Here is a 16,084-nt window from a genome sequence, read left to right as displayed (position 1 = left end):
CGTCAACTACAAGCACACGCCACTAAATGCCGTATTACGGTTTTTTGCCGCCTAATAAAACACTTACACGTACATTACGTGGTTCCAAACGTCCAAGCCGGCTATTATGTGCCTCCGCAGGTTACCATTGGTCTAGTTCTTCCACTCTCAATACACTTGGACGTCCTAAGTTGTTTTCCCTGGCTCCATGCCTTGAGAACGGCGTAAACCACATGCACACGCCTCTAAAGGCCGTAATGCGGTCTTTTGCCCCCTATTAAAGGCCCTGCACGTAAATCACGTGGTTCCACGCGTCAAAGCTTGTTACCATTGGTCTAGTTCTTCCACTCTCAATACAGTAGGACGTCCTAAGTTGTTTTCCCTGGTTCCATGGCTTTGGAGCTCCGTCAACTGCAAGCACACGCCTCTAAACACCGTAATGCGGTCTTTTGCGGCCTAATAAAGGCCTTACACGTAAATCACGTGGGTATGCGTGCCTGCGCTGGTTATCATTGGTCTAATCCTTTTACTCTCAATGCACTAGAACGTCCTAAGTTGTTTTCCCTGGTTCCATGGCTTTAGAACGCAGTAAACCACATGCACACGCCATGAAAATGCCATAATACGGCTTTTGTGCCAAAATGCCGGTTAAATGTCAGTGCTAGGAACGGCCTCTGAAAGTGCTCACTCAAAAAGGTGGGTTTCGTTAATGCGTAGTACAAGCACGAAATTCTGTATAGAGTATAAAGAGCAAGTACGCTAAGCTGTACTCCTCCCATACGTCTTGATCATCTTCGGTTATTTAAGATGCAGACGACTAATAATAAAGATATCTGAATTGGCCAAAATTTTCGATGTTGTTGATACCCCGGCAGAAGCGCTTGAGCAACGTGAAAAACCTATAGACAAGCGTCAGGTTTTCAAGGATGCAATACGTCAAGGTAAACATCACCTTCTATCCAAGAAATGCAGAGAAGGTTTTGTTGATAAAGCATCACCTGAGATGATCGACAAGATACACACTGCGTTCGTTCAGCGCGAGATTCAGGAAAAGGGCTCAAAGACTGCCAAGGTACTATCAACCCACGCGATAAGCATGTACACGAAGGCTATAGGTAACGTAGTGCCCCTCGATAGCCCCGAAGGCTTGAGGCAAGATATCGAGGAGGATCCTATTATCAAGGATAGTATGGCTGATTGGGGGGTTCTAGTGTACTCAGCTTTCGGAAAGTTCCTATCACCCCTGCTTATTGCTGCGCATACGATTAATCACACGCAACTCTCCATGTCCAAGGTAGTTGAAGAGAAGGTTGATGAAGAGCAAGAAAAAAATGGGAAATATTCTATCAAAGATATACATGGACAATCGTGAAGTGTTTAAAATGGGAAGTATCATAGCAGATTCATTAGGCAATAGCAGAATAAAATCGCGGTACAAGGATTGGTGTGGTATCTACGGTGACTCCCACATACGCGCTTTGGAAATCCTGACACCAGCAGCTGATCGATTTCCTCCACAAGCATGTAATTTAGTGAGGATCCCACATATGCATCAGATGAGATACGCTGGCAGAAACGGTTTCAGACCCTCTGTGATATATCAGTACCTGAATGAGTGATCAAGATCTTTTTGTGTGTACCCCTGGGTACACATAATAAATGAGTTAAGTTCAAAGTCAAGAAGTAACAGTCATAACAAAGCCAGTAAAGCACCCAGGGAGAGTCGCGCAAGGTCACAAGCTGACGGCAATGATGAAGAAGAGGAAGGATGTTGAATTGACCATGTGACTTGAACACGTGACCTTTACACGTGCGCTCACTTTTGTATATATTTTTCTGTTTATATTTTTGAAGAGCTTAATTAGATTTTACTTCTTGTTGAACGAGGTTGTTCTCTTCGGTTGATACCCCCGAAACCTCGTATTCTTATTATACAGTCCTCTGATTATAATTGTGGATAAATCATTGGTCCACCGAGCCGGATTTATTGTTGGATATAATTATTGATCGTTGGTTTATTTAATCGACAGTTGCTGAATATTTACTCACATAGAACTTTTGAAATTATACACATAAACATTAGAACATTTTTTGAATTTACAACACTTACAATTTAGTTACTTTTGAAATTATATACAAACATGACTGAAGATATCAGTAAAAAGAGAAGAAGTCGTGGTGCTTATGTTGGTGTTTTTAAGAAAATTGTTAATGAAACTGTGAAACCTGTTTATGAAAGGTTTGCTTTGAAAGATCATGGTGCGGTACTCTTATCCAGTTATGATTTACTGGAAGCTAAATTATTGAACGTAACAACTATTCAAAATGAAATTAATGACTTAATTGAGCCAGAGAATTTAGCTAATGAAATGATGTCACACTTGGAATTTGAGCAGTATGCTGCGAAAGAGTTAACAACATTGAAAAAGTTTCTTGACAAGCATGTGTTTGAAATTGAAGGTAATGTTTCTGTTACTTCTTCTGATGGGTCTGGAAACTCCAGCGTGAGGGATCGAATTAAACTTCCGAAACTTGAGCTGAAAAAGTTTAACGGTGATCCTTTGCAATGGAAGTCCTTTGACGAATCTTTTGAGTGTGCGATACATAAGAATGAATCTCTTTCTTTTGTCGAAAAATTGACGTATTTGACAAATCTTTTGTCGGGCTCGGCAGAACAAACAATCAGCGGTTTATCGTTACGTAACGAAAACTATGAAATTGCGCGAGATCTTTTAAAAGAACGATTTGGTGATCCACAAATCACTGTGTCAGCTCATATGAACAAACTTTTGACTCTTGAAAATGTAAAAAGTTCGAGAGATATAAAATCTATGCGAAAACTTTACGACCTAATCGAATCTCAAGTGAGAAGTTTGAAAGCCCTGGGTTTTAAAGCAGAAAACTATGGACCTATGCTTATTCCTGTTGTTTTGTCAAAATTACCGAATGATATCAAATTAATGATAAGTAGAAAATTTGATGAAGATATTTGGGACGCTGAAGCTGTGTTAAAATTTTTAAGAAAAGAAATTATGGCACGTGAAAAACTTTCGAATATAAAATTAGAAGAAGATGAGCAGCGGGAGTTCCCCAGCAGTGGAAGTTCTTTGAATGCACAAGCTGCGCGAACTGGTACCCGAAAGTTATTCTGTTCTTTTTGTTCTGGTGAGCATAAATCATATGAATGCAGAACTGTAACAAAATTAGAAACCAGGAAAGAAATTGTTTTGAAAAATGGAGGGTGTTTTTTATGTTTAAGAAAAGGACACATGAGTCGTGAATGCAAAGCAAGTTTTCGTTGTTTTCACTGCAAAGGAAAACATCACGTAGCCTTATGCGAAAAGAAACATAATCCAAATCCTCCTCCTAGTCGTAGTCCTAAGAAAAATGAAACCGAAAATAAAGATGCAGAAAGTGAAGATTCTTCCTCGAACGTTACACCTGCTAATATAAACATAGCTTCTGATCGAAATAATGTTTTGCTGCAAACTGCTATGGCTACAGTTACATCATGCGATGGAAATTTTTCTGCGAAATTACGCATTTTATTTGACAGCGGTTCGCAATTGTCGTACATCACACCGCAAGCGAGAAAAAAGTTGAATTTAAAAACTGTTTCAAAAAAAGAACTGAGTATTAAAGTCTTTGGAGGTGAACACTCTACGAAAAAACTTGATCTTGTCAAATTTGAAATTAAAAGCACAATATCGAATGAGAGCATTAATGTTTCTACCTTTGTGAATGATATTTGCAAACCTGTTTCCGGACAAACTATCAATTTTGCTGTTGAAAATTATGAACATTTGCAAGGCTTACAATTAGCTGATCAGAATTTTAGCGACGATCTACACGTCGACATATTAATTGGAGCCGATTATTACTGGAATTTTTTCACGAAAACTGTTTTACGAAGTTCTAGCGGAGGTCCTGTTGCCATGGGATCAAAACTTGGATTTATCTTAAGTGGTCCAGTTTCTACTGTCTCTACCACTCCTGTTACAGCAAATATGGCTTGTACTCATTCGTTATTAATTATGAAAGAAACTCAATCAGATTATGAGATTCTGAATGAAAACGTGAATAAATTTGTTCGTTCGGAGGAAATCCCTAAACTTGGAAAGTTTAGGGATTTCCTCCGAAGAACCTAGTATTTACGACAAATTCACGGATGAAATAAAATTTAAAGATCATCATTACGAAGTGAGGCTACCAGTGAAAGGTGATAAAATGTTCATTGAGGATAACTATTCACTAGCTAAAGACCGCCTCCGATCACAGTTTAATAAATTAAAAAACAATACCGAATTATTGAAAACATACGACGATATATTTAAAGAACAATTGGACAGCGGTATCATTGAAAAGACGACAGAAAGCCCTGGTGTTGGGGAAACCCATTATCTCCCCCACAGAGCTGTTATTAAACCTAACAGAAATAAACGAAAGTACGTATAGTCTTCGATGCTAGCGCAAAGCATAAAGATAGTCGATCGCTAAATGAATGTTTATATACCGGTCCATCACTGAACACTTCATTGTTTGGAGTGTTGTTACGATTTAGAGCGTATAATATCGCAATAACTGGTGACATTGAAAAAGCCTTCCATCAAATATCGGTATCACCTGAAGATCGTAATTTACTCCGATTTATCTGGTACGACGATGTGAATAATTTTGATGATCAAAAGTTTGAAAATAACGCGCTAGCTGATTATAGATTCTGCCGAGTAGTCTTTGGAGCCACTTGTTCTCCATTTCTTCTGTCTGCAACTTTGATTTTTCATTTACACGGTTATGTTGAATGTGATCCGCAATTTGTGCAGAAGTTACTTGAATCTCTGCATGTTGATGATTTGACTGCGGGTGGCGTTAATGATTCTGATGCTTTGTGTTTTTACACGAAGTGTCAGGAGAGGCTCAGTGAAGGAGGGTTTAATTTGAGAAAGTTTAACTCTAACTCCAAAATGCTTGAGAACATCGTCAATAGTACTCAGGATGAAACTGAAATCAAATTTCAACCCACTATTAAAGTTTTGGGACTTGAATGGAACAAACTCTCTGACGAAATTAATTTCAATTTTTCTGACATGCTGAAGAACATAAAATTGCCTACTACGAAGCGAAATATCATGCATTTTTTAGCTAGTATCTATGATCCACTAGGGATAATTAACCCTATTGTTGTGACAATTAAAGTATTGTTCCAAGATTTGTGTGTTGCAAAATTTGACTGGGATCAACCTTTAGAAGGTGAATTTTTACAAAGATGGAATGAAATTTGTACTAGCTTTGACACTGAAACTTTAAATATTGACAGACTTTATGCTTATAAAGATGAAAATGATCAATTTGAAAACATTGAATTACATGGATTTTCTGATGGCTCTAAAATTGCTTATGGATGTTGTGTATACATTCGATTTACTTACAAGTCTGGTAAAGTTAAAACTGCACTTTTGAGTTCAAAATCAAGAATTAAACCATTAACAAATACCACTATACCACGAATTGAACTTTTAGGCACTTTGGTGCTAGCTAGATTAATGGACGTTTTAAAAAAGGAATTATGGAATGTGTATAATATTGACAATATTTTCTATTGGACTGATTCAACTATTGCATATTCATGGATTAAAAACGATAACAAAGATTATAAAACCTTTGTTCAAAACCGCTTAGAGGAAATTAGAAAACTGACTGCATCTGGCAAATGGTGTTTAGTACCATCGAAAGACAACCCTGCAGATATAGTATCTAGGGGTTGCTCCCCCTCTGAATTGAATTCTTTGTGGTTCAGTGGACCCACGTTTCTAACTTTACTTGAAACCCACTGGCCACACCTTAAACCTGGTGATAAGTTTATTAGTGATGACATGACAAAAGAAGAAGTTAGAAAAGAAGAAAAAGTTCAAACATTAAATAATGAACTAAAAAATATTACTGTGTCTGAAAATCTATCTATTATTTCTACTGATACTGTGTCTGAGAATGTTTGTGATAATGTTATGTCTTCTACTACTCCTGTGTCTGATGAAGTGTATGATACTGTATGTGATGTTTCTACTGCCAATGAAAATGTCTTGGATAGTGTAAACACGAATTTCCCAATTATACCGGGTATTCGTAACATAATTGATATAAAAAAATACAGTAGTTTTGATAAATTAGTACACGTCACAGCTTATGTGATGAGATTTATAAGTAATGTAAAAAAGAAGAAAGAAGATAGAAAAAATTTTAATTATAAGAGGCTATCAGCCGAAGAAATTGGTCATGCAAGATTGGTAATCATCAAAGATGCTCAAGAAGATGTGAAAAGACACAAGAAATTTAAACATTGGGAAAAGAACCTGGATTTATTTGAAGACACAGATTTTTTGCTGAGGTGCAGGGGTCGGTTAGGAAATGCTCCTGTACCATATAACTCCAGGTATCCTATTCTGTTAGTACCAGACTCTTATCTAACAAAATTAATCATTCGACATGTGCATGAATCTGTGAAGCATTATGGCACAAAAATAACACTCACAGAACTTAGAAGAGAATTTTGGATTCCATCTGGTAGAAATGTTGTTAGAAATTTTATTCGTACATGTCAAAAGTGCCGAAGGTACGAGAACAAACCATATCCGTACCCAGATCCTCCATCATTACCGAAGAGTAGATTACAAGATAACATGTCATTTGAAGTAGTTGGCATCGACTATGCTGGTCCTTTATTTGTAAAAAATGTTTTTAACGAAGAACCAGATATGTATAAAGCTTGGATAGTTCTTATAACGTGTGCGAGTACTAGAGCTATTCATTTAGACTTAGCTTCGAATTCTTCTGGACCTGAATGTATAGAAGTTCTGAAACGATTTATTGCTCGAAAAGGAGCACCGAACTTCATTTTATCTGACAATGGTAAATGTTTTATTAGCGAAGACGTACAAAACTTTGCTGCTAGTAAAAATATTAATTGGAAATTTAATATTGAGTCTGCCCCTTGGCAAGGCGGATTCTTCGAACGTTTGGTCAAATCAGTCAAAAGACCACTGAAGAAAGTTCTGGGCAATAGTCGCCTGAAGTATAAGGAACTTTTAACGATACTAACTGAAATTGAATTTATACTAAATAACAGACCATTAACGTACATATATGAAGAACTTAATGAAGAACCATTAACACCTAATCATCTTATGTATGGAAGAAAATTAAACACGAAAGCAGATGAGAACAACTTAATACCTGAAGATCTCTCGGCTGATATGAGTGTCAAACGGAAAGAAAACGTAAACCGATTACTGACACACTTTTGGAATAGATGGCGTGACGAATACGTCACAGAATTACGAGAATTCCACAAATTGAAGAATAGTCGTTTCAATAAATGTTTAATTCCAAACGTTGACGACGTAGTTGTTGTTGCTGATGATAGAATGCCACGATCACAATGGCGAATTGGTCGAATAAAAGAAACGTTGAAGGGAAAAGATGGAAAAATACGTGCAGCGATAGTACAATGCAAAAATGATCAAGACAGACGATCAAATTTACGGCGACCGATCAATAAATTGATACCGTTTGAACAGTGTATTATTCCAAACGATGAATCAACAGAACCAGCAATACAATTTATTGATGAACAATCAGTTACACAAAACGATCAGTTAGCTGAATCAAAGATAACATTTGTTGATGAAAAGGATCTTGAGATTGTAAACATTTAAGATGACAAGTTTTGACCTCCGTCAACTGGGGGAATGTTGAATTGACCATGTGACTTGAACACGTGACCTTTACACGTGCGCTCACTTTTGTATATATTTTTCTGTTTATATTTTTGAAGAGCTTAATTAGATTTTACTTCTTGTTGAACGAGGTTGTTCTCTTCGGTTGATACCCCCGAAACCTCGTATTCTTATTATACAGTCCTCTGATTATAATTGTGGATATAACAAAGGAAGATCTGAAGCAACAAGAAGGTGCTGTAGAATCTACAGTTAAAACCTCTCCAGGAGGCACTTCTATACAGTCAGGCAGTTTATACATTGGTGGAGGCCTTGTCGTACTTGCTTGCATAGCAGTTGCTGGTGTCTACTACCTTACGCGTAAGCAGCCCGTAGCGGATCAACAGCATGCCGAAACACGTGCACCAGAGCAGCATCAACCTTCAAAGCCTCAAGCCAAGCCCGCTTTCGACTTTTTTAAGATGATATAATCTATAATATAAACATGAGTTCCAATGTGACCCCCAAAGAGAAGGAAATCATCGACATGGTGTATGAAACAGTCGTGGACCTAGGCTTTACATTTGCTTACGCTATGGTTGGCAAGAGGTTCCTTGGGATCTCGAGTCCTTCGTCCAAGTTGAATACAAGCGAGGTGATGAAAATGGTGGCATACTTCACAGCCGGACGGGAAAGCCGTGAGATGGCCGTCTCCAAAGGGTGGATCCCTGCATCTATCGTTCCAAACCCTAAGTAAGTACATCCAAGGTTTGTGTCTGCCTTAGGCACTAAATGACACTAGACATCGTGAAAAATCCGTGCATGAGCATCTTCACGGGACCTACAAGCTGTGGCAAAACTCATAGAGTCTTGGACTTACTCGAGAACGAGTACAAGCACTATTTCTTCAACGTTGTCATCCTCTGTCCCACCATCCGCTGGAATAGGACATACGTCGAGAGAGCCTCACTGTGGCAAGATGACTATGTGTTCCTTATAGAGCCGGGTGACCAGTTATTTGAATGGAACAAAGACCTATCGAAGTTGCTTGCGGTTGAAGAGAGCTTGTTCATTATCGATGACATGATAAGTCTCGATAAAAAGCGGCAGCACTTGCTCGAACTCGCTATCTCGGGTAGGCACAGAAAACACAGCCTATGGCTCGTCACTCAAAGTTACACGGTTATCCCAAAGAATCTGCGAAGGCAAAAGAAGCAGCTGTTCATGTGGTACCCGCACGAACGCAGCGATATGAAGCTGGTGGATGAAGAGACGAACATGATCAGTGACTGGGAGTCGATCAAGACCCAGCTCAGGAAGTCGAAACATGCTTGCTTGTACGTGAGACTGGAGCATCCTCGGACCTGGAAAATTTTGGAGTGAGGCAGACATTAGTTGCACTCGGCCATTACAACTGAAATTTGGAGCATTTTGCCTCGACCTTCAACTAAATAGATATGTCTTGTATCGAAAAATTACGAGAGGAAGAGATCCGGAAATTGGAGGAAACAATTGAGGACTTGGAAGCAAATCTCGAGGAAAGAGATCGGGAGCTGTATAGGATGAATCTGAGAGGTAAATACAACAACCGGATTGCTTTAATCGTCTCGTCGTTGGCTCTTATCATGATCCAGTATATGATGAAATATTAATACCCGGGTGTTACGGCGCTAAAAGTTTTGTTGCTCGATCGAGCCACAAAAACATAGAGCACAGTCCATGCATACACGATCCCTGATTGAGAACTTTTAAGATAAAAAATGTCTTGTCTTGCAAAATTACAGAGGAAACTTGAGGAGCAGCGTAATTTAATAAAAGAAAAGGACGCGACCATCGCACTGCAGGAGGGTGAGCTCGAAGATATCGATCAATACATTTTAGAACAGTCCCGGGAAATTGAGACTCTTCGAAAAAGATGCAGCGCGCAGGATCCTGGGCAGGGTAATGTGATCGTAATTTACCGTAAACATACCACACCTGACGATGACGAGTATCATCGTCTCCCGTATATGTTCCAGCGTGTTCAAAGACTCGATATACGCAGCATAAGGAGTTGGTTTAAAGAGAAATTGAAAGTCTAAAGATGAAGAGACTGTCGTCATTGACAAACACAACTTTGTACGGGCCTTCAACAGGTTTGAGGAAGTAGGACTCGTCGAGCGAAACAGAGGCCACTTCAAACTGATCGATCTTACTCGAGATGACTTGTACAACCTAGGTGCTCCACCGCTATATGACTAAGTCACATGTTTTGTTGCTCTTCTGGAGCAGCAAAAATCACGAGCACCGTCCTAGCAGGCATGATTCCCGGATCAAAAAATTACAAGTAGATCTGTCTCTTGTGGTTGATTTTTTTAAAGGAAAACAAGTACGATCCTTCCCCGTAAAGGGTAAAGGGCAATTCCTCGTGGCCCACGATGTTGTTAGAGCCATTGAGTATACGGATAATGACAATGGCAGGAGGGCGGTTCGGACCCATGTTCCTAAAGAGTATACAATATGGTTTAAAGACGTTAAAAATGCTCTGCATAAGCAGTTCAATATTGACCTGCTTCATCAAGACACGGTTTTACTGACAGAAGCAGGACTTTATTGCCTCCTCTTAAGATGTGGCAGACCCGAGGCCAAACCATTCCTGGGGTGGGTTGTAGAGGAGGTACTCCCCAGAGAAATGGAAAAGCTTACTCAATCTCTTGAAGCAAAGAACGTGGCCATCGAAGAAAGAGATATGGCCCTAGCACTGCTTAATGATGATCTCGAGGACAGGGATAGACAGCTTGTGGTGTTGAATGATGATCTTGAGGAAAAAGATAGACAGTTCGAAGCACAGAGTCAGGAAAATGCGAGAATTCGTGAAAGGTATGTGCCACATGCTAAGATCCCCTAAAAGAAAATGTGATCATGATTTATCGTAAATATACGACTCCTGACGATTACGAGTACCATCACCTCCCATATTACTGCGCACGCGTACAAAGACGTGCTTTACCCACCAAAAAAAGATGGTTCAAGGATCAATACCCTAAGTCTGAAGAGATTGTGGTGATCGATAACGTCAATAGTATTCACGCGTTTAACAAATTTGCAGAGGAGGGGCACGTGGAACGACATATATGCCCCTTAAGCCGGTCGTACAGCTGTTTGACATTGATATCAAGTGAGCGCGCACATTTTTTGTGGGTTATCAAAGCCACAAAAACACGCCTGATGATGCTCCTTGGCCACTTCAGCTGTATGTTAAAAGGTAGTCAAATGTCAAAGAAAAAGATGGAAGCCCATGTACAGAGCCAACAATTTAAAAACCTTTACGATGTTCGAGTGCCCGTGCTGCGATGCTGCATTAAGGCAGGGTCTACTACCGGTTATTGTTCACAGTGTTTGGAGCATTTTAGATTTAGAGATGGGGAGTACTATGAAGGTTTTGTATGTCCGGATGATGACGAGCTTTTAGACAGAGTAGCCTCGGGCGAAAAACCATGGGCGACAATCCCGACGGAATATATAGAAGAGGATCTCGACGATGAAGTGCTCGAGGACGATATTGAGGACCGGGGTTTGGATATCGTCTCCAATAAGGTGAAAAAGTTGGGCATGCTCTGCTACGAGATCATCAAGAATAAGGACTTAATGCTCTCGGATCTAGCAGACCTAAAGAAAATTGGCGACATACTCAACATTTAATTCGATGACAGAGCATTGATTGACATCATCGACCTTGATAGCGAGCCTAATGTTATCAAGGGAATCGTCTATGGCTATCCATTCTACACCCTACATACTTATGATTATACGCGCCTTCATCCGGTTAACTCCAGCGATGATGACTCCGACGATGATTAAAGGGATGTTGCTCGAGTAGGTATTAACGTGAACCATAGGTTCACGTTAAATACGCTTACAAGTATTAACTGAGCAAGTTCCCCGCTACGGGGAGCTTGATAAAATGGCCATCCGAATTGAGAAATTTACCATTCTTTTACATGCTCTGGAGGTACTTTAACACCCTCTGGTACTAGCATAAGCTCCTCCGACACAACGCTTCGATCAGGCCCATCTGCCAAGTAGTAGAGGAATCGGGTACCTGTCACAATACGATCGAGTCTATACGTCTTTTTGCTCCACCAAGCATCTGTTGCTCGTCTTTTAGCATCACCATGCTCTTCTCATGCTGCAGCAAATAAAAGTATAGGCCGTCATCAGGTAGAGGTTTGTCTTGAGGATGGCCTTCGCTTTTCGCAAGCGGCACCTCCAGTTTGATCGCTTTCGAAGGTTTCGTACCAATCATGGCTGTCTTGGTGTTGTTCAAATCTTTCACGATAGTGTACAAATGTTTCACCCATGTACTACTTTGCTTGTCAGTGACCAGCTCTTGCGCATCTTGAGGTTTGAAGAGCTTCTCCGCGAGCACCTTGTTGTAGCTTTCGACGAACGCCGTGTAAGTGTGGTGGTATTTGGTAGTTGCCCTCCTGATCTCGACACCTTTGCTTTCTAGAAGCTTGCTCACGGCAGACTTGAACTCGGAGCCGTTGTCGCAATGGAATATACTCGAATAACGCAGAGGTCCGGCCTTGTATATGTCTTTGAGCATGTCAGCGACTTCGCTGGCTTTCTTCGTTCTCAATGGCCTTGTCGGCTTGTACCGCGAGGCTACGTCAATGCCCGTGAGAATATATTTATAGGTGTTTCCATACAACTTGTCATGGGGCATATAGAGCAAATCAAATTGATACATTTCATTCGGCTTTGTAATAGTTAAATGTGGGTAGTTGATGCGTTTGGGGCCTTTGATATGTCTGAGCCAAGCAAGTTGCCGAGTCAACCAGTGAGTAACACGCTTCTTAGAGAAACCATTCTGCTAAGGGAGTAGTTTGATGGCTTTGCGTCCAGTCCAGAGATGTTCGGGTTGTTAATAGATTTGACTTAGCTTTTCTGTTTCCTCAGCTGTGACAACATGTGCTTTCGACTTTTATTAAATGTCAAAAACGTTCCTTACATATACTTGTACACTGCGAAACCTAGAAGTGCCAAGGATCCTACGATGAACGTGAGCTCGCCGTCTTGTTGTTGCTTCGAGGGTATATAGTATTCGGAGAGTTTTGGAACTTTTTCGATCGTCGTGATATAGTAGTCTCGCATACTTTCATAAAGCTTTCGCCAGCTTGACGCTTAAGCTCTCCTTGCTGATTGCACCAGTCGATCTTTGTCTGTCTGTCACGTACCCAAGCTGCTTGAGCTTCTTGTAATTGTTCGATAGCTTTATCGTGTCGTTTGCGCTCTTCGTCGCTATGGCCGTCGAGTTTGCTGAATAGAAAATTTGATCCGCTGAACGCTAATGCATTTATAGCAGCGCCTGCTACGAGAAAACCGATTGTTGCCATGTTTATTCTGTGATGAAGCGGTTGCCTTTAGACATGTTCTCACTCGCCCACATAGGTTGAGTATTGGTGTAGTGTAACCATCTCGCTACTTCATCAAGCGTTGGAGCATTACCATCTTCTTGATATTGTAGTGGGATGTTGTGGTCAATATGACACTCTCCATAATTCTCCCATGTCATGCCCCGAAAAACATCACAAAAGCGCGGCGCTGTATGGCTATGCTACTGAACCTGAACACAATGATCAGCCGCCAGCCGCTGCATGTGGGGTGGATGATATATAAAGGTACGCGTACGAATAGCCTCGTCCTCGAAAATGGATTTACTCTCCCACTCTTCCCTTGTCAATGGTCCTCCAAATGCTCTTAATCTATCTCAATGCGGAGATGCGGGGCCTTCGTAATATTCTCTCATTAACACAAACGATAATTCAAATCTACCATTATGCCCCTTTTATCCAGAATGAACGCGCAGCAACACTTATTGGAACAGAACCAGACATATGTGTTGTAATAACCACGCTTGGGATCATGTGGGCTATGTTGTATATCACGGCACATGTTCTCGTTGATGGAGTACACCGAGCAAGCACTTTTTTAGCGCACCCACCACCATCAGGAAAATCTGCCCTGGGGGTGTCGTATATTCTACATTTTTGTGGCGGATTATACCTAAGGGGGCAACGTATTTCAACGTCATGATCTATAACTTTTGAGCACCAGTAGCACATGACTTCTTTGACTTGCATTTTTTCCATTTCCATTTTTTTTTCTTGTTGTTGTGTCTACATTCAGCCGACACAACCCTTGGCCACATCTTAGTATTCCACCGAGTGAAATCTCCCATCCTGAACATTTAACTGCGCATCTTGGAGTAAGTACACGTAGCACTTGATATCCCCAGTTCTATCCGCCTTCTTGGTCATATGCAAGGTGATCCCATCGCTAAGTTTTTGCAAAGGTCTGTCAGAACCATGCAAGCTGTGATCTGGACTACTGCGGAAGCCGATGAACAGCGCATAGTGCTCAGTCATGAACTGACCGATGGTCACCTCCGAGTCTTGGCTACCAAAAAGTTCAACGACTTGCTCGGATGATCTTTCAGGAGCATGGCGTGGCTATACAGTTCGTTAGGCTCACCTTCCACCGTGATTGCGATTTTCTCGATCTTGGGGTTGTAGAAGACCTCATTAGCGCCAGAGTAAGCTTTGACCTTGCTGGAATCCACGAATAGTAGTAAAACGCCCTTCAAGCTCTTGGCAGGAGTGTCGATCTGGAGATTATAGCTGGTATCGGCTTTTTTCATCGTTATAACCTTGTTGCGGAGTACACGCTCATAGGGTAGGGTGAGACGGCTGTATTGAGACATCATAGCACTGCTAAACCCCTCGTTTTTCACTTCATCAAACTCGGCCGCAATATTGGTAATTATATAATCAGCATCAGCAGGCTTGGCTGCCGTGCTTCCAGAAACCGCCGTACCAGATCTTTGATGACTTGGTCGTGAGGTGCAAAATGTATGACAAACTGAAGCCTGTCATATAGCCCTGCTTGATAGAAGGGCAAGTCTCTAGTGAGTTCGAACATTTTACCGATAGAGATGGCAAAAGTATTTTCATATGCCGCCACGATCGCTTTTTCTTTATCATTTCCTACGTGATCGCTGGCTTTGACTTGTAGAGCTCTGATGGTACCATCATTGGGATTGATACTTTCTAGAATTAGGCTGTTCTCTTGGTCAAACTTTGGGATCCACAGATCCCGATACACCGCCAGGGTGTTGTAGTCCGGGATGTTTTGCACTTCGTGACCGTTCAAGCTTATGCGAAGGTTCTGCACCAGGGCCTTGCCGATGTTGCTTACGATGGTGCGTTTGGTGTTGGTACCAGTAAGCTCCCGGTCAAAGAGGAGTTTGAGAGAGCCTGAGAAAATTACATCATTCTGACCCATGTTTGGTACATCAACGTACAAGTCTTCGTTCTGGTTGATTGTTGAGGGGACACGCTGTTTCTTGCCTTTCATGGCAAGCATGATCTTAAGTTCCTTATGCGGATTTAGTTTGTTTCCGTAGATATTTATTAATAGGTTGAATAAATGCCGATTAATCCAATATACGAGGGAGATGACTTTACATCAGAGGAAAACATTCCAGACAAGCTAGAGTAGGGAGGTAATATAATCAGGTTTTGGGTTTTCGACGGTCAAACCCCTATTAAAAAACGCTGCTTTTAGACCCCTAAAAAATCTGTGACGTCACAGATTTCATCATGCCTCACACAAGTCACGTGACATCATGACGGCACTCGACAAAACGCTGACATCATCAAAAATGACGGCACTCGATAAAACTGCTGACAAACGCGCATGCGCAAATCTGTTTGAATAGGGAAATTCCCTACTCAAATTGCGACCGATGTTAGTTGGAATCTACTTATAATAAAGAGAAATGAATTACTTCAGAAATGCAATCAGTAAATTATATAGCGCTGTCTCAGCGCCAGTAGCAGCAACTCGCGACGCTCTTGCCGATCGCCTGAAGAGTGTACGAGACACTGTTACTTCTTATTATAACAGAGCAAGGGAACAAATTGCTGGAAGAACGACGCTGCACGATGAAGTCGAGATTGTTAAGCTGTGCAAAGAATCTGGCACGACAGATAATACAGCTAAAAATGACTTTGAGAAAGACATTTTTAAGCTAAGGAATAATAGCTTCTTTGGCAAGACCATAGAAAACGTTCGCAAGCACCGTGACATCAAACTGGTGACAACGGACTTTAATTTACCTCTACGAAATGCAGCTCTCAACGGTTACATAGATATTGTTAAAATGTGCAAAGAGTGGGGTGCGACAGACTTTAATTGGACCATGAAACTTGCAGCTCTCAACGGATACATAGATATTGTTAAGCTGTGCAAAGAGTGGGGTGCGACAGACTTTAATTGGGCGATGGTACGTGCAGCTGAAAAGGGTCACCTCGATATTGTTAAGCTGTGCAAAGAGTGGGGTGCGACAG

The 16,084-nt window shown here is 41.0% G+C and overlaps 3 protein-coding genes across 3 annotated transcripts; 2 read left to right on the top strand and 1 right to left on the bottom strand.

Annotated features, from left to right (window-relative positions):
* The first annotated feature begins 2,120 nt into the window (after positions 1 to 2,120).
* LOC130648299 (uncharacterized) lies at positions 2,121 to 4,127 on the top strand. Its single transcript, XM_057454337.1, has one exon. It carries the CDS (start codon positions 2,121 to 2,123, stop codon positions 4,125 to 4,127), a length of 2,007 nt encoding a protein of 668 aa, XP_057310320.1.
* Positions 4,128 to 4,206: 79 nt separating this feature from the next.
* On the top strand, positions 4,207 to 8,182 carry LOC130648298 (uncharacterized). Its single transcript, XM_057454336.1, has 3 exons — positions 4,207 to 4,424; positions 4,541 to 7,679; positions 7,925 to 8,182. The coding sequence occupies exons 1-3, from the start codon at positions 4,207 to 4,209 to the stop codon at positions 8,180 to 8,182; spliced, it is 3,615 nt and encodes a 1,204-aa protein (XP_057310319.1).
* Positions 8,183 to 11,527: 3,345 nt separating this feature from the next.
* LOC130648296 (uncharacterized) lies at positions 11,528 to 12,423 on the bottom strand. Its single transcript, XM_057454335.1, has 3 exons — positions 11,799 to 12,423; positions 11,661 to 11,745; positions 11,528 to 11,615 (listed from the first exon to the last, which is right to left on the bottom strand). Exons 1-3 carry the CDS (start codon positions 12,421 to 12,423, stop codon positions 11,528 to 11,530), a joined length of 798 nt encoding a protein of 265 aa, XP_057310318.1.
* Positions 12,424 to 16,084: the final 3,661 nt, after the last annotated feature.

This window comes from Hydractinia symbiolongicarpus, chromosome 6, assembly GCF_029227915.1.
Source record: "Hydractinia symbiolongicarpus strain clone_291-10 chromosome 6, HSymV2.1, whole genome shotgun sequence".
In the NCBI taxonomy this organism is placed as follows: Eukaryota; Metazoa; Cnidaria; class Hydrozoa; order Anthoathecata; family Hydractiniidae; genus Hydractinia; species Hydractinia symbiolongicarpus.
Note: the sequence above shows the minus strand (reverse complement) of the source record. Positions and strands in the feature narration are given on the sequence as shown.

What these genes read in the sequence shown, in the direction of transcription:
- LOC130648296 (XM_057454335.1), bottom strand. Translation starts at nt 12,423, where the DNA reads ATGTATCAATTTGATTTGCTCTATATGCCCCATGACAAGTTGTATGGA. An exon ending in GCTTGGTGGAGCAAAAAGAC is followed by an intron (nt 11,746 to 11,798) that starts GTATAGACTCGA and finishes ACTACTTGGCAG; the next exon opens with ATGGGCCTGATCGAAGCGTT. An exon ending in CCAGAGCATGTAAAAGAATG is followed by an intron (nt 11,616 to 11,660) that starts GTAAATTTCTCA and finishes AGCTCCCCGTAG; the next exon opens with CGGGGAACTTGCTCAGTTAA.
- LOC130648299 (XM_057454337.1), top strand. Translation starts at nt 2,121, where the DNA reads ATGACTGAAGATATCAGTAAAAAGAGAAGAAGTCGTGGTGCTTATGTT.
- LOC130648298 (XM_057454336.1), top strand. Translation starts at nt 4,207, where the DNA reads ATGTTCATTGAGGATAACTATTCACTAGCTAAAGACCGCCTCCGATCA. An exon ending in CCTAACAGAAATAAACGAAA is followed by an intron (nt 4,425 to 4,540) that starts GTACGTATAGTC and finishes GTTACGATTTAG; the next exon opens with AGCGTATAATATCGCAATAA. An exon ending in ATGAAAAGGATCTTGAGATT is followed by an intron (nt 7,680 to 7,924) that starts GTAAACATTTAA and finishes GATATAACAAAG; the next exon opens with GAAGATCTGAAGCAACAAGA.